At 43.4% G+C, this 18,691-nt stretch overlaps 1 protein-coding gene across 12 annotated transcripts in view; it reads right to left on the reverse strand.

Moving 5' to 3' along the window:
• ASB9 (ankyrin repeat and SOCS box containing 9) overlaps positions 1-18,691 on the reverse strand; it is a 98,821-nt gene that overhangs the window by 79,154 nt on the left and 976 nt on the right. For 11 of the 12 annotated variants that reach the window (XM_089324796.1, XM_089324794.1, XM_089324795.1 and 8 more), the window contains exons 2-3: positions 11,349-11,428; positions 555-662 (exon numbers count right to left, since the gene is read on the reverse strand). In XM_089324796.1, the coding sequence (XP_089180922.1) occupies positions 555-662; positions 11,349-11,428 (188 nt within the window). Of the gene's footprint in view, positions 1-554; positions 663-11,348; positions 11,429-18,031; positions 18,166-18,691 lie in introns of those variants that run through there. The other variant, XM_089324792.1, reaches the window with a different exon arrangement.

Genomic DNA, 18,691 nt, shown 5'->3' on the forward strand with positions numbered 1-18,691 from the left:
TTGGCAACATAGCTTTGCAACTCCTCCCATCACAAGCCTGACGCTAGTTTTCTCATCCCTGAATCTACACCTGCCCACGTGATTGGTGTTGGCCAAGGGAACAGTAACAAATGTGATGCAAGCAGACAGCTCACCCTTTTGGCTGCTCCTGCAATCTCTGCTCCCACGTAAGCCCTGAACAAGTCCAGGCTGCCTACTAATGGATGAGACCACACAAGGATTTTCTGTCTCCCCAGACATTCCAGTCATCCCAGCCAAATGTTGTGCTGCTTTCTACACTATTTTAATCATTTTCCAGTCATTGCAATGAAGGCAGAAGTTTCCCAGCTATTTATTAGTAGTGCCTTTTAGAAACTTAAATATACTCTAACATGAGTTTCTAGCTCAAAGCTCAGTATTTCATCCACCACTAACACAAACAAACTTGATGTCCATAAACAGCCCTCTTCATATTTCAAATCAGGCTAATCAAAAAGGCTGGAAATTATTCAGAAGGAATAGAAGTAGTCATTTCTCATGCTTGGTTTCTCGGATGTTATGTCGGTTGCACTTACCTGAGCTCCATGCTTTAATAAAATGTTTGCGCACAAGAGATGCCCTCCGAGGCAGGCTTCATGGAGTGGGGACACACGATCTGCCGTGATGAGGTTCACAGGCCAGCCCTGGCAGAGAGGAAATGAGCAGAGTAAGGTGTGCAAGGCAACAGGGCCCCGGGGTTGGGTTGCTTTTCAGTCACAGTCACAGTTTACCTGGCTCAAAGTCAGACGGTACACTCAGGTGATTACGATGAAAGAAAAAAAAAAGGGACCTGCCCTACACTGCTGGTGGGAGGGTAAAGTGGTACAGCCACTCAGGGAAACAACTTGGCAGTCCAGGTTGGGAATATCCCTTTTTTAAAATGCTTGGGACCAGATTCTGGAATATTTGCATATACCTAATAATTATTTTGGGGACAGGACCCAAGTCTAAACATGAAGTACATTTATGTATATACCTCATTTATATAGCCTGAAGGAAATTTTATATAATATTTTGATAATTTTGTGCATGAAACAGAGTTTCACAGTGTGCAGTTTTTTACTTATTGGCATCATGTCCACACTCAAAACTCTTAGATTTTGGAGCATTTTGGATTTCAGATTCTTGGGTTAAGGATGCTCAACTTGTTTTTATTAGAGCTGATGTACTTGCCTACTACCTGGAAAACTGACTCTTAAGTATAGACATTCAATAAATACACACTTATGTAAATATGAAAAGGCTTCAAAAAGTTTATAGAAAATCGGTGTTGGCACCAAAATAAACATTTTAATTCCATTTCCATGGAATTCCAAAAGGACTGCCTGTATATACAAGAATATTTACAACAGTGTTGGTCACAATAGCCAAAGCCTACAAAAAAACCAAATGCCCGGGCCGGCGCCGCGGCTCACTAGGCTAATCCTCCGCCTTGAGGCGCCGACACACCGGGTTCTAGTCCCGGTCGGGGCGCCGGATTCTGTCCCGGTTGCCCCTCTTCCAGGCCAGCTCTCTGCTGTGGCCCGGGAGTGCAGTGGAGGATGGCCCAAGTGCTTGGACCCTGCACCCCATGGGAGACCAGGAGAAGTACCTGGCTCCTGCCTTCGGATCAGCGTGGTGTGCCAGCCACAGCGCACCGGCCGCGGGGGCCATTGGAGGGTGAACCAACGGCAAAGGAAGACCTTTCTCTCTGTCTCTCTCTCTCACTGTCCACTCTGCCTGTCAAAAAAAAATTAAAATTAAAAAAAATGAATGCCCATCAACACCCAACTGGATTAATAAACTTTGTGATAATCACTTAGCAAAAAGCACTTAGTACAGAGTTGAGTATGACAGAAAATGTATGGCCCACAAAACCGACAATATTTACTATCTGGCCCTTTACAGAAAAAAATGCTAACCCTGATCTTGATTAAAGGAAAGAATATATAATTTCTTATTTCATTCTTCATGTATAAGATTTTAAAATGTCCAATTAGCAGGGGGAAAATTTTCTCACATAATCATCACACTTTTCAAAAGCTGCTTTGTCAAAGCAATAAGAGAGGTGTGATTGTTACATGAGGCAAAAGTTATGTAAATGCATCAGACAAGTGGTTGAAAGGACAGGCCAGGGCATGGATCTTGGGCAAAAGATGTCCATAAGAAGGGTACCAGTATGAATAAGTGCAGAATTGGTCAGTAAGGCAAAGCAAATCAGGGGTGGCCACAGGCAGCCACATCACTTCCAGAACTGTACAGCTCCCCCAAGCCAACCCTAGTGGGCAATTTCCAAGAAGATGCCCCCCCCCCCAGCTCCAGCCAGCCCAGTCAGCCCATCTGACATCGGGCTCTGTCTAGTACTTAGTGGTAGTGACAACTATGCCAGCAAGAATAAGGCAGAGAATAAGAGGAGCTTCACTGTGCCTGCCTTGCATGTCTCTGACCTAGGAGGTCCCTAGTGATTCCTGTCCCCTGATATTCATAGCCGGTTGTAATCCCCTCCCCTTAAGTGAGGGCTGAACTCCTGGGATCAACTTCTGAGAAAATGTGCTCTCCAGGGGACGGGTCACCAGCCCAAGACAGTCAAAACATGAAAAGCACTTGGAACACATTATCCTTAGCCAGAGGACATTTGTGCAATAAAATTCTTTTCCTGGAACTTTAAGAGCACGGTTAGTTTAATGAATGATTCAGTAATATATTGCACCTTTTCTTCCCAGAGTAGTTACAGGTTGTTTAAAGCCGTTCCAATACATTGCCTCACTCACCATCGTGCCCGACACACATTCTTCTACTTTTGTGAGCATTTATGAGTCAGCCCTAATCACCCTGTCCTTTTGGCTTTTAACCTGATTGGCGGGTTCACATAGTTTGAGATAGCCAGTCTTTCTAGCCTACACCTGAGTCTCCAGGAGCTCAAACCCAAGAGCCTGGGACGGGGTTTTATGAGACTCTCCATATCCGGCTTTTGAACTAGAAACTCCAGCGCCCTTTATGGTGTTTTGCCATCGCAGCTCTGCTGCTCACAGGGAGGGAAGAGACTGTGTCTCCCCACCTTTCATTGCCTCAAATCCCATTTATACCTAATGAGCACTCCATAAATGCTATCGACCCCCTGGCTCAAGAAGAATTTGGGTTACTGCATTTATCCCTTCACAAGTACCACCCATGGAATTCACAATGTGGCACCTGCTATTTTATTTTATTCTTGGCATTATTATTTTATTGTCTTACTGGAGGCATCCCCTCAAAGATTTGTTCTCAAGTCCTTTTTATTCCCTCGCAATGCTCCATACTCATCCAACCACTTCCACATTGCTAGAATACGCAAGAAATTCACAGCAAAATGTCAGCTGCATTTTCATCTGTGCAACAGATCATGAGCTGCAAGAAAACTGTCCTTTAAATGAAGTCTTAGTTGTTCTACTATGGGAAACATACTCCACCAGTCATGACTGCCATGTGTGACCAGCATTTAGGTGTTTATACATAAATCCAGGTAAATGAGATCCAATAAAGGAATTATTCACAATAGAGAACATTTTCACCCCGCATTACATATTCCCACTTCAATGAGGTTCTTTTCTTTCTAAAAATATAGGGCCTTGTTTATATTTCACCATCAAGCTACAGTTCTACTTTAAATGAACTGTGGTGATTTGTCTAAATTATTGACAAGTCTGAATCATATATCATTAGGTAATTTTTAACCTATAACTTCACACACTATCCAGTCCACAGAGGGTTCTCAGTTAAAAAGAAATATTGACTGGATGGCTTATATTTCATTTTTCTTATTATCAATGTCACCTAATCTCAGCCTGTGATCAGCAGCTCTTTCGGATGGGTCCCTGGGGCTGTGCACTACCAGAGCACCCACAGGCAAGACAGTGCAACTTGCTGTCCAAACCCCAAATCACACACTCACCTAGTCTGGACCAACTGGTCAGGCTTTGTCCTTTTCCCAGTCCACAGCTGCCACTTCCTTGTGTAACACTCAACAGAGAAGAAGCTCATGGACACCATCTCACTCCCATTCACCTGAATGCTCATTACCTTTCTACTTCACCAAGCAGACCAGAGCCATCTGACGTCCCGTTCCTACGCTCCCTTTAGCCCTACCTGTCGGTATTTTCCCCAGTCTTCTTTTTCTTTTCTTGTTTCTTTGAGGAATAAATACATGAGTCAGAGCTCACCCAGTCCCTCCTCCTTCCCCATGATCTTCTGTCATCCATCTTCTCACATGTGTTGGTGGCCCACATCTCTCCTCTTCAGGCACGCTTTGCTTTGGCTTTCTGCATCTTCCCATCCCTCAATCCCAACCTTCTGCCAAGCTACCACTCAATATCCTTCTTCCCTTCACTGTTCCTTCTTTTTTTTCCAAAAAAAACCTGCCTATGCCCATTGCCTCTCCTTTTACCCATACAAACCTGCCAAAATCCTGTCAAAACTGTTTTTAAAGCTCACCAGTGAATGCCTCCTTGTCGAATCCAATATACATCTCTCTGTGCTCTACCTCCTTCCACCTCTGAATTTGCAACATATGCGTCCTGACCTTGTGAAACCTCTCCTCTGGCTTCTAAAGTATACTTCTATCTGACTTCTAACCTCTGATGACCTTTTTTTCTATCTCTTTCACTGACTGTCATTTTCCTATGTTTTTCCAACATAGGCATTCCCTCAAGGACTTGCCCACAAATCATTTTTTCCCTCAATTCTCTCTCTCTCTCTCACACACACACACACACACACACACACACAGAGAGAGAGAGAGAGAGAGAGAGAGAAACTTAAAATTACTTTCAAATCTAAATCTCCATCCATAATACATTTTCTAATTCCCTGCTGGCATGGCTTGCAACAAGTTTGGTGCCTACCAATGACCCATGCATTAAGAGCTTGCTCCCCAAAGTCTTATGTGAATAGATCAAGGATGGAACATAATTCAATGATAGTGTCTAAGGGTGGGCCATGGAAAGTGATCAGATTGGATTGAATTATTGGAGTGCAGCCACTATGATGGAATCATGGTGGCTTTATGAGAGACCACATTAGATATAGATGATGACTATGCTTCCTCTCTGCTTTCTACCTCACCATAGGATCCTCCCTCTGCACGTGTTCTACCATACACAGCCCCCAGCCCACACCAGACCAATGGGGCCACCCAAGCTTGGCCTGTGAACCTCCAAAACAAAAATAAACTGTCCTCCTTCTCAAGGACTCCTCTCAGGTATTTCCTACAGTGATGAAAAGCTGGCTAACACACCTTCGAAAACATAACCTCTCAGAGACCCAGGTATTAACATAAATTCAGCCTTTGCCAACCAAATTCTCCCTGAGAAGAGTTCCTTGTCTTGCCAAATCTAATTCTCTTAATAGCACCACCATCTTGTTTTCATCCCTAGAACTGAGACCTCAGGAACGGAGATAGCTGAGTGATTCCTAAATTCCTTAATTCAAATACTGGCACTATCTCCTAATAGTGTGACCTTGGACCATTCACTTATCTTGCTAAGCCTCAGCTTCTTCATCTGTAAAATGGTGACCATTGTACCTACTTTCTAAGATTATTACAGACTAAAAGGATTATGTGTGCAAGACGCTTAGTGCTCAGGAACTTCTAGGCAGCTATCTTGGATTTGTTCTTTGTCAACTAGCTTTCAATCCGCTGCCACATCCTGAAGATCTGATAGGTCAGAATGCTAGAATCTTTCCTTGTTTCCACTCTAATAATGACTTAGCCATGGGGTGGGGTGTATGATAAGGACTTTTTTTAAGTTACTAAAGAGCCAGTTCTCACCACTTGCTCAGAGTGAGAACTTACTGGAAAGCTTCCTAATCTTGGCTGTGCATTGACATTACCTGGGGAGCTGTAAAAACAAAACAAAACACCAATCCTGATACCCAGGATGCTTCCCAGAGCGACTACAATATAATCAAAGGAGGTTGAATTCAGGCACTGGGATTTTTAAGGACCCCCACCAGACTCCAGTCCGAGAGGATTTTCGAAAGTACAGTCTAGAGTGAGAACCACCAAGTTAAGACCACATTGTGCTCAGGTGGTGGTGCAACTGTTTCGTGCTGGCCTAAAGAAACACTACTGTTGTTGTTTAATACATCTGTGTTGAAGTACAACAGATATCCAAAAAAGTTCTCAAGTCCTACACATAAATCTCAGTGAATACCACACAGCAACTATGCCTGTGTAAGCACTTTACAGGTAAAGAAAAGAATTGCTACCAACCAGACCAGTTATGCTCCATCCATCACCACCCATCTCTACTCTCAATGGTATTCACTAACCAACTCCTAACACCAGAGATTCATCTTCTCTGGCTTTGAACATTATATTAATTGAACTATAAAGTATGTATTCTTGTGTGTGTGCTTGGGTACTTTTATTCATCCATTCTCATTAATTTTAAGTAATAATTTTTTTTTAGTTTTAAGTAATAAAATGCCATAATATACTTATCCATTTTACTTTTGATGGACATTTATGTTACTTTCAAAGTGATTTTTGTTACAGCTGTGTATATAGCCATGCCTGTCTTTTTATAAACATATGCACACATAGCTATTGTGTATAAACTTAAAAATAGAATTGCTGAGCTATAGAGTAGGGTTGATTTTTTGATTTGGTTTTTTTTTAGCTTTAGTAGATATTGTTTTAAAATTTCCCAAATTGGATTGCACACATTTAAACTCCCACTAGCAACATATGAGAATTCCAGTCGTGTTACATCCTTACTAACACTTACACATTATCAGTCTTTCCAAATACAACCATTTCGGTGGGCAGAAAGGGTATCAATATCTCAAACTTGTAGCTTGTATTACCCTAACTACTAATAAGCACATCTTGATACATTTCATGAACATGTGGCTCCCCTCCTCTAAGGAAGTGCCAATTCAAATATCTTACACATTTTTTGTGTTGGGCTGCTGGTCTATTTTGTACTGATTTTAGGCTAAGAATAGGAGTCCCATATTCAAAAGGTTTGTGGAATAGAGAATTTAAAGGTTAAGTTTATTTTGGTACAAAAAAAAAGTTTGACATCCACACATATGTATACATAAGATTCACTTATTACAAAATTTTCCTCTTAGTCTATTGCTTGCTTCCTCAATTTTCTAATATTAACTTCTGATGAACAAGTTCACTTTAATTAACCTACCAGTCATTTTGTTCCTTTTCTCGTGTTATTCCTTTTGTGTCAAATGCCTCAAGATCTCCTACAACTTCCAAAATGGGCTTTTGTTTTCAAAACACAGTGGTTCTGAAGAACCTTTTAAAAATACCAATGCAGGGGCCAGCACTGTGGCTTAGTAGGCTAAGCCTCCACCTGCAGAGCTGGCATCCCATATGGGCACCAGTTCGTGTCCCAGCTGCTCCTCTTCCAATCCAGCTTTCTGCTATGACCTGGGAAAGCAATAGAAGATGACCCAAGTCCCTGGGCCCCTGCACCCACGTGGGAGACCCAGAAGAAGCTCCTGGCTTCTGGCTTCAGATCAGCCCAGCTCCAGCTCTTGTGGCCATTTGAGGAGTGAACCAGAAGGTGGAAGACCTTTCTCTCTGTCTCTCCCCCTCTATCTGTAGCTCTACCTCTCAAATAAATGAATTTTTTTAAAAATATCATTACATGAAGCCGGCGCCACGGCTCACTAGGATAATCCTCCACCTAGCGGCGCCGGCACACCGGGTTCTAGTCCCGGTCGGGGCGCCAGATTCTGTCCCGGTTGCCCCTCTTCCAGGCCAGCTCTCTGCTATGGCTCGGGAGTGCAGTGGAGGATGGCCCAAGTGCTTGGGCCCTGCACCCCATGGGAGACCAGGAGAAGCACCTGGCTCCTGCCTTCGGATCAGCGCAGTGCGCCGGCTGCAGCGCCGGCTGCACCGGCCATTGTTGGGTGAACCAACAGCAAAAGGAAGACCTTTCTCTCTGTCTCTCTCTCACTGTCCACTCTGCCTGTAATAAATAAATAAATAAATAAATCATTACACGAGACCTTCCGGAGCCAAATAAGGATATCTGGGATGAGGTCCAAGCATTGTTATTTTCAAAAATCATCCAGGATTATGTCATTGTGAAGCCATGATATAGAACCAATAGGGTGAAGAGATATCCAACAGAATGGGAGACGCTTGCAAGCTATCTTTCTGACATAGGGATTAGTATCCAAAATATGTCTACAACCCAAAAAACTCAACCAAAAAAAATCCAGTTAAGAAATGGGCAAAGGACGAATAGACAGTTCTCAAAAGAAGAAATACAAATGTCTAACTACTATATGAAAAATGCTCAACATCACTAGCCATCAGGGAAATGCAAATCAAAACCACAACAAGATATCACCTCACCGCGTCAGAATAGCTATTATCCAAAAGAATAAATATTTATGTATTCAGTTTCTCCCCTTTTTTGGACTTAATGATAATTTTTATATATAATTTTCTCTTTGTTTTTTATAGACTTTTGAAGTTTGTATCTTATTCACCTTACTAAAATATGCTTATTTAATTTACCAAGTGTTTTTCAGTATTCTTTGATTATCCTAAGTGCTACATTTATTGTAAAAAGAAACTAGATATCTTTTGTGATGACAGTTGCTAGGTAACTCACAGATGTCCTTACCTCAGTTAATTCATTCAAACCCATATAAGTTAACATAACAGATTGAATTTTTGGTTTCAGTTCTTTATTCTCCTTTAGTAATGTAAGACATTCATATCCTCTCTATGATCTCATAGTTGGCAAAATATACTTCTTCGAACTGTGACTTTGGACTTCGTCACATGACTTGCTTTGATCAGTGGGATGTTAGTGGATGTGACATAAGCAAAGCTTCAAAGTATTCTTACAGGATCGGGCTTGCCTTTCTATGTTTCAGCCTTTTCCCTTTTCCTCAGCTAGCAGTAGTCCACACAGGATAAGAGATGTGCAACAGAGCTGGACCCAATACACAGCATGGAGCCACATGCAAGCCATGTCAGCTGACCCAAACATTCATTAGCAAGAAATAATGGTGCTGTATTATGTCACTGAATGTTGAGGCAATTTGGCTACTAAGTTTTGGGGTGCACTGAATCAGGCAGATATGAGGATGTTCATTTTCTGAAGGTGGAAATTGAGGTTGCAAGAAGATAACTCGAATAATGGGATAGAACTTACCTAAAGACATGGTTCTGGCTGGTATTCAGTCAACACATAAATAAAGACTATAAATGGTATCTGTCCACCTTAACAAGTGATGTATAAAAGCTGCAATGATCATTTCTGTCACATAAAATAAGGTAAATTTTCCACTTTATCTGAGAAGCAGCCTAACTTCTTTTAGCTAGCATTAGGTGTTATAATCTATATTTCTTTGGATAATAGGCTTGTGCTATCATAAAACAGTTTAAAAGATAGTGCCTTATGATAATATGAAATTTTTCTTTGCAAACTGTTTTCATATAGGAGGATTTCTTAATTTAGACAGGGTCATGAAATTGGAATTTCTTTTAAAAGATTTATTTATTTACTTGAGAGGCAGTGTTACAGACAGAGAAGTCTTCCATCCTCTGGGTCACTCCCCAAATGGCCAGAACAGCCAGAGCTGGGCTGATCCGAAGCCAGAAGCCAGGAGCTAGGTGCCTCCTCCCAGTCTCCCACATGGGTGCAGGGGTCCAAGCACCTGGGCCATCTTCTACTGCTTTCTCAGGCCATAGCAGAGAGCTGGATTGGATGAGGAGCAGCCAGGACTTGAAACGGCACCCATATGGGATACCAGTGCCGCAGACAGCTGCTTAACCTACTACAGCACAGCACCAGCCCCAAAATTGGACGTTTTTAAAAAGCCTATTTTTTTACTAAATTCTACATGAAATTTAGCATGCCCTTCAAATATTACATAACAAACCACAGTAATAGCAGCAGTGAATAGGACTATCACCACAGTAATCACAGATGTTTTTATTATATCATGATGGTTGCACAGACCTAAAATATCTCAAAATGTATGCTTATCTTAGCTGGAAAGTACGGTAATTATTAGAATCACCACTAGTATTCTTAGTTAAGGAATTACTTTTAAAGCCCATATATTATTATGTTTTACTATTTTGATATGTTTCAGGCACACTGTATTTTATACATTTGAAACTTGACTCTGAGAAGAGGTTCATGGACACTGCCAGACTGCCAAAGAGGTTCTTGGTGCAGAAAAGGCTAAGAGCTCTAACTTAAAAGATCTATGTTGTCTTTTCAGAGAGCAGAATTTTGAGACCAAAACTGCTAGGATTCTGAATGGTCACTTAAACGTCTCCCTTAAAAATGCCTTTGCTTAGGACTCCGGTAATTTCCAACCAGCAAAACTCAAATCAATGTGTGCTCAAAATTACACCTGAAGAGGGGCCGGTGCCGGGGCTCACTTGGTTAATCCTCCGCCTGTGGCGCCGCCATCCCATATGGGCACCGGGTTCTAGTCCCTGTTGCTCCTCTTCCAGTGCAGCTCCCTGCTGTGACCCAGGAGGGCAGTGGAGGATGGCCGAAGTGCTTGGGCCCTGCACCCGCATGGAAGACCAGGAGGAAGCACCTGGCTCCTGGCTTCAGATAGGCACATTTCCGGCCGTAGCAGCCATTTGGGGGGTGGGGGGACTGGTGAACCAAAGGAAGGAAGACCTTTCTCTCTGTCTCTCTCTCTCTCACTGTCTGTAACTCTACCTGTCAAATAAATAAATTTTTTTAAAAATTACACCTGAAGAGCAGAGAAACAAAAATTGAACTGTTCAGAGCTACTGTCAACTGGGGATTTAGCAGAACTGAAAATGTCTTTGAAATTACAACTACATATTGACAAAAAGACATTTTTAAGTCTTTATTTTACATGAGCGTTTTTGAAACAGCACTGCTGACATCTGGGGCTGAGTGATTTTTGATGCAGAGGGGCTGCCCAACGCACTGGAGGATGCTGAGCAGCACCCTTGGTCTCCACCACTAGAAGCCACTCTCACCCACCTCCCCAGTGTGCTGCAGACATTGTCAAAGCCACCAGAGAGCCACTGTCGTACATGCTATTTTTTAAGACACAGTCTACTGAATCAAGTGATGGCGATGTAAATACACTAACTTGCAGGTCATTCATTCAACAGGCAGGTAGTGAATAAGCTGCTATGTGCCTCTCACTGCATTACATTCTGGTATTATGCCAGCCTCCAAAGAAACAACTGCTTGTGTGGGACACGATGCACCTCATTTTGCTGAAGAGGAAATTTGTATCTTACTGTGAAGCGATGATTTTCCTCTTAGAGTGGTACAGCAATAGGATGTACTTAATAGTTACCATTTTGTTTGTCAGAAAGCTACCTGGCTGATGAGGTTCCTCAGAGAGAGCACACGTCCATGGATCGCAGCTTCATGGACAGGAGACCAATCAGACACAACATCTGCATGGAAACAGAGCAATGCGTTACAACCTGCTAATGCAGTGAGGCCCGGAGGCTCCTCCTTGTCCGGCCACAAGAGCCTCATGGGTCCCAGATGGAGACACTGGAGTCACTCAACTTCAGCACGTCTCCCCTCTGTCAATGTTTCTTGTGCAGTTTATTTGAAATGTATGGATAGCTCAAGAAACAACTACAGCCAATGCCTCAACTGAGGACAAAAGAGGCAGAGTGGGTGACAGATAGACTACTGTACTTGTATTTGCATGCTGGTTTCAAAGGCAAATGACCCATTTAGTTAAGTGAGAGCTTCACTAATTACCAGCGCTAGTGCATTAAGCTGTGGTTGCCAGTCTAGTTTCCTGCATGAAATAAACGTTGGCAGCTCAGTCATCACTGCCATATACTAATAGCAGTAATCATGTAATTACATACATCATTAGGTTTGGAATCAAATCTAAACAGGACCATGTCTATTTATGGATTGCTTCCTGTCCCAGTATTAACCGCAAATCGGAATTCAGTCTGACCTTGAAGCAGGGATATTATTTACCGCCAAAGGCAGCATGCCATGTAGCGAAGAGAAAGCTCTGAATGCAGACCCACCTGACCTCTTCTGGACAAGCTCTGGGCCTCAGTTTCCTTCTCTGTACAATGGGAGTAACAATGTACTTAGCCACAGCTCAATACATATTAGCTACTACGACTATTCTGCTCTAATATCAAACAGTCTTGACTATAGTCCATAATCATTGCTATTTAAAATCACAAACTTATTCTATGACCATATGGAAGGAATAGAGATTCTCAGAAAAGAAGCCTGTAAACCCTATCTCTCTCTCTCTCTCTCTCTCTCTCTCTCTCTCTCTCTTTCATTGGGTGTGGATGTAAGTGAATGTGACGTAGGCCTGGTTTTCTCTTATCTCACACTGCATCTAAGTTCCAGCACAAATAGATGCAGGACATCAAAATGTGAGCAGGCTTGCCTGTGCCCGCAGCAGCGCTCACTCTGCCCACTTTGGTACACACACGACATACAAGTACAAACAAGGCAGCCTGGCTTCATACCACTTATGCCTTGCATGATAGCTAATAGCTCCTCAAAGCTGAGAAGACCTGGAGCACCAGGGCAGCTACGAACACCTTACCAAAAGCCCAGGAAGGAGGAGAGCAGAACACCTTGTATTTAACGAGTGTTGGCTGAGACTTGCCTGCCACCTGAGGCCATCAATGCCCTGGAAAATCTGTCCCAGTGATCAAATGAGTATCCTTCCAGATGGACTCAGGAAGCATCAATACATAAGAGGGGCCGGCGCCGCGGCTCAATAGGCTAATCCTCCACCTTGCGGCACCGGCACACCGGATTCTAGTCCTGGTCGGGGCGCCGGATTCTTTCCCGGTTGCCCCTCTTCCAGGCCAGCTCTCTGCTGTGGCCAGGGAGTGCAGTGGAGGATGGCCCAAGTGCTTGGACCCTGCACCCCATGGGAGACCAGGAGAAGCACCTGGCTCCTGCCTTCGGATCAGCGCGGTGCGCCGGCTGCAGCGCGCCAGCTGTGGCAGCCATTGGAGGGTGAACCAATGGCAAAAGGAAGACCTTTCTCTCTGTCTCTCTCACTATCCACTCCGCCTGTCAAAAAAAAAAATACATAAGAGGAAGTGGGTGGGATGAGCCCACCCACACTACACTCTGCCCACTTAATGCTTTCCCTCCTGGGCTGCTGAGGTCTTGAGGTAAGAAACCTTGACTGACATGGCTTCTCCCACCTCCAAGACCTCACAGCCAATAGATACTCAGTGTCACCACAGCATTCTCCAAGGTTCCCATTTCCCTCGGGAAAACTGCTGCTCCTGGAGCTTGGACTTTAAAATCAAGACTACCGGTATGGCAAGACTGATCTCCAAATTAGAATTAAAAGGACAACTAGTTCCACTCTGTTGGTACTGATAATGCAAAATACAATTCACACAAAATCTGTAGTGACAAGAAGGAGCCACAAATGGAAAAAGCTTTTGAAAATCAGTTTTAAATAGATTTGCAAATGTACCTTAATGGATCACCATATGTGTGATGATTAATCCATTTCTCCTTCCAAGTGCTCAGCTGCTAAGCAATCTAGCTGCCACACTCCCCAACCTTCCTTTAAGCATTCTGAGATTATTGGAGTTGACAGTCTAAATAATCCAGGAAGCTAGCTGGGGTCCTACAGTGTAACTCTGTTCAGATTTCACAAAAATGGTACAATTATATTATCAAATGCAGAAAAAAACAGTGCTTACTTTCTGCTCATTCATTATGCAACAATGACTCCCTTTATTCAGGGCAAATAAATAATCATAAAATTCTCCAAGAGCAAAACAAAGTCTACCTGAGGCTTTGCAGTATTTACAAAGCAGAGACAGCCAGTGTCTTTGAGAAATAAAATGTTGCTGTGGTACACCTGGTAGGATGCTGACAGTGCTAATATCTGTATAGCTGGCTGGCTAACATCTTTATTGAGATCTAAGCCACAAACATACAATTCACCCATTTAAAATCTATAATTCAGTGGTTTTCATTATATTCACAGAGTTGAACAACCAACAACACAATCAAATACCCATTCACTCCACATTCCCACTTTCCCCAGCCCCTAGCAACCACTGATCTACTTTCTGTCACTTTGGACATGCGTATTCTGGGTATTTCATATAAATGGGACCATACAATGTGTCCTTTTGTGACTGGCTTCTTTCAGTTAGCATGTTTCAATGTTCATCCACACCATAGCTTGTATGAATATTTCAGCCTTTGTTTGGCCATATAACATAGCTTATATGGATGGACCATATTTTATTTATTCACTCATAAGTTGATGGAAATTTGTGTTTCTTCCACTTCTTGGCTATTATACTTTTACAAAATTAATATACAAATTTTTAGGTGGATATATGCTTTTGATTCTCTTCTGTATACACATAAGAGTGAAATTGTTGTGTGATACAGTAATACAGTGCTTAGCCTTTTGAGACTATTTTCCAAAGTGGCTGAACCACTTAAGATTCCCACCAACAATGCAGGAAGCTTCCCCTAGTAACGTAAAGTCATTCTAGTCTAAGGTTTTTAAGCCTGTCATGGTATGTCTCTGCTTCTGTCCAGAGGGAAAACATAGGTCTTTGTGAAGACTAAATCCATCTCAAATTTAAACAAGGACGTTAGCATCAGCAGGTCTCAGAACAATTTAATGATTGTGTAAAAATGTAAAATACTGATAACAGATGTCAACATTTTCCTAACATTCACAGAGCACAGACTGAATGTGCAGGCACACACACACGCACATGCTTTGAAACATTAGAGGGAAAGTGGAATTGAAAGCAATGCACATTGTCCATGAACTTTCTCAAGTCCCCTTGTATATACAGCAAGCATCATAATTTGGAACATGGATTAGTCCACACACACTCTTCAGTTCCAGAAAACACTGAAGAGAGAGCTGAGATGTGTATGAAGGAGGGTCTGCCTGGCAGGACCTGGGAAATGCTGCTCCAGGGTTTTCCAGAGTCCACACCCCAAGCAGTCATTGAGCTTCAGGCTCAGCTCACGCACGGTTAAACCCAGAAGCAGCTTCAACTGCCTCTCCTACTAACTTGCAGCTGGAGCGAGCAGAATAAACAGGAAAGGGACCTACTTTCCTGTTAGAACATAGATGACGCCCATAATAGATGGATGGATGAAGCGGAGACTCAAGGGCACAATACCCTTTGCCGCTGACAGCACCACAGTCTTTGAAACTCAAGGGTCATTATCTCTATATAACACAGCATCGAAGCCATTTGGCAAATATTGAAGATTCTTTTCCAACACTTGTTCAACAATGGTCCATTGGTTTTGCTGCCAAAAAATGGATGCCAAATGAGGTCACTGGCAATGCCATGGATCCAATAGTATAGCTCTCGCTTAAAGTGAGGCAGGGATTCTTATAATGAAACCACTCCACAAATTCTCCAATTAGCGCCATTAAACTTATTTTTCTTTTAAACTGTGTCTCTATCAAACCTGTAGCACATTAGGAAGGCTGCCATTTCATATTTAGTGCAATTTCTGGAATGATTTTTTAAAATATCCATTATTTCAGAAGAGATTTAAAATGCACTAATTGGTATATTCTGAGAGAAGCTATTAACAAGGCTCCGAGAGTCCCAGTGAATGCTGTGCAACAACATAAATCAATCCATCCTGGGAAACACTTTTGCAAGGTCAAAGGGACAGAAGCCAGGTTGAGCTGCTCTGAGAGGGCAAGATCATTTGCTTTTAGCCTTTGGAACACGGTAAGCGGTGGATACATTGCAATGAACCAACACTGGCAAGGATCTCGGTGCTATGTTTACAATTAGAGGAGACTTTGGTTTGATTCCAGGACAAACAAAAGGAGGAGAGAGAAAGAAACAGGCTCACAATCAGAAAACAGGCACACAACAAGGCCCACTGAGGCAGTTTCTGAGCAAGTTCATCCTGTCCCTTACAATTCTTTATCTGGTTCCTTTACCAGCCTCTGCTCTCCTCTCTCCCTCTCCTGCCCCTCGTGTGTGTGTGTGTGTGTGTGTGTGTGTGTATCTAAACAGGGATTTCTCATTAACACCCATTCTGTCTGAACAGGCAGTTTTCCTCCAGAAAACTCACCTCTGCCAAGGTGCCCAATATCAAAAATTCCACCACAGAAGAATGAAATTGTTTCTTTGCAATGCCTGTTCTTGCCTGCCTTCTGTTTAAACGTGAACACTCTCAGGGGAGTGGGCTCAATTTTCTCAGGAAAGAAATCTCTCTGCAGGTGCAAATCTGCAGGTAAAATCCAAGCGATAGGCACTAAACATGGGAACAGTGGCTTCCTACTCGTGGAATTATGGGCGCCTAGTTTAAAGGATAACTTCAATGCATTTTCCAAAGATTCTAAGAGTAGGTATGAATTTCTTTCCTAGGGTTGCCATAAACTGGGTGGCTTCCAACAACAGAAAGCTATCGTCTCGCAGTTCTAGAGGCCAGAGGGCTGATGGAAGTCTGCAAGCAAAGTGCCAGAGCACCAGGCTCTCCCAAAGGCTCTAGGGATGACCTTCTTCATCCATTGGAGCTTCTGGCAATGGCCATTGATTCTTGGTGCTCCTTGGCTTGTAGAAGCTTCACACCAATATCTGCATCTGTCATCACATAGCATTCCCCTGTGGGTCTCCTCTCCTTGTCTCAGAAGGACACCAGTCATGTGAGATTAAGGACCCATCTCCCTGCAGTTACAACCTCGTTTTAACTAATCACATGGGCAAGAACTCTGTTGTCTAAATAAAGGTCACATTCAGAACTACAGGGAGGATACAATTCAACTCATTAATACAGTACCTTTAGCAGGAAAAAAGACATATTTTCCCTGCACCTGGGACAGGAGGGTCAAGTATTAAGTCTCTACAAAGAGCCAGTTGCCCATCTTCATAACCTTTCCTCCCACTCTCCAGAGGAGGACACCCTGCAGGTGGAGGTGGGAAGGGCAAAGCTGCCTACGACGAACCACCCCTGGGCCCCGTGTGCCCTCGCAGCTGGCCTCGTGCCAGGGGACATGCTTCACTTGCGCCGGCTTTCTCGCCCAGCCGCTTGGAAACTGAATTCTGAGTGCTCCACATTCCATCCTTCATGAAGGTCAAGACTTCAGGTGTCTAAACAATTACAACCAACTATAAATGAGGTTTTGCCCAAGAGGCAGGACTCCTGCGAAGCAGGAAGCGAATGACTCCACTTGCATGGGGAGGAGAAAAGTCCGGGAGAGCTTCGAGGGGGCAGTGGCTGCACTAGGTGTGGAAGATGACTAGGAGTTGCCAGTCGGTGAGAAGGTGAGACAGCAGACGTGCCTGGGCCTCTATCCTTGGGATTTGCACTTCTTCCAAAGCTTCTCTTCCCTTAGTCGCTGTGGAATTACAACATCTGGAGTTTCTTCCAGCTTCCCTGTCCGACTCCTGATCCTGTTTCCTTGACTGGAGGCCTGTTCCGGAGCTCTGTCCTTAGCTCTCGGCTCCTGGCCATCAGACAGTTTCTCTTGCCCGAGTTTCGCAACTTGCAACCTGTGCTCGCTCCCAAGCCTCAGCACAGCACCAGGCTGGTGAGCAGCCACCCCGGGCACGTCTAGGTGTGAAACAAAACTCCCCGTTCACACACGTCTCCCCGATCTGCTTATGGAGCTCTCTTAGCTGACGCTAATTTAGACTTGCAAACGTTACCATTTCGGCTGCCTTCCCTCCTTTAACCCTAATATTTAATGAAGCAGCAAGAGTCTCATTTCTCTTTCCCAAGAGATTCTCACTCTTTCTCTGTTATTTCCAAAGTTTAATCCAAATGGAAGCTCCATACTGCAACTAGTGCAGTGGTTCTTTACACGTGGGCCCCAACCAGTGCCACGAACAGCCCCTGGGAGCTTGCTGTGGCTGCACAGTTCAGGCCTCGCCCCTTCTTTATCCATCATCAGATGCTGTATTGCCTGCATTTTACCAAACCTTCCAGGTGATGCTTTGGCACAGGGGAGTTTGAGAACCAGTGGGTTCTCCTAAAACCCCATTACAATGTATCCCATGGCTACCAGATTTACTTACAGCTCTCATTATTGCGAAGTCCACACCAGAATGCACAGCTCCCAATTCCCTGCCTCCTGAAGCCCTTTAAAGCTTCACTAGCCAGCTGCATGCCTCCAGACTTGTCCGCACTCCCTAAGACTCTACATGGTAGCTCAAACAACGTGCTCACTTTCTAAACGCCGTCCTTTTGAGGGTAACACCCATCCAACATCACCCACCCAGCCCGTCCAATCAGGGTTGGCTCGGGACCTTTAGAAACCCCAGTGAAAAGTGGCTAGTGCCTCTTATGTGGAAAAAAAATAAGTAAAATACTTAACAGTAAAATAATCATGCAGGAATCAACCAAATTACTGACTCTTTCCATAATAATTGGTTTGCTGCTTTTAAAATATATTAACCAAATTCTTTTTTAAAAATGAGTTTTGATGCTGCTCTTCTTTCCAAATTTGTGCTCAATAATGAACAAATGAGCCAGTTTGTTGGCTCAGTCAAAGGGAAGGCATTTCTTATTTTATTTCTTCCAGGTTTTTTCCCTTTGAGTACCTGTACAGTAGGAGATTAATAAGGTCTAACTTTTTTATTATCCCTCTGATCAACAAATGTTATGGGCTGTCTACCAAGGTGTTTAATATAAGCATGCCTTGTTCAATGCCTAGACCCATTTCTTGGAATCCAGCC

The sequence above is a fragment of the Oryctolagus cuniculus genome, chromosome X (assembly GCF_051225735.1).
Source record: "Oryctolagus cuniculus isolate XC-2025 breed Fujian yellow rabbit chromosome X, ASM5122573v1, whole genome shotgun sequence".
NCBI lineage: Eukaryota > Metazoa > Chordata > Mammalia > Lagomorpha > Leporidae > Oryctolagus > Oryctolagus cuniculus.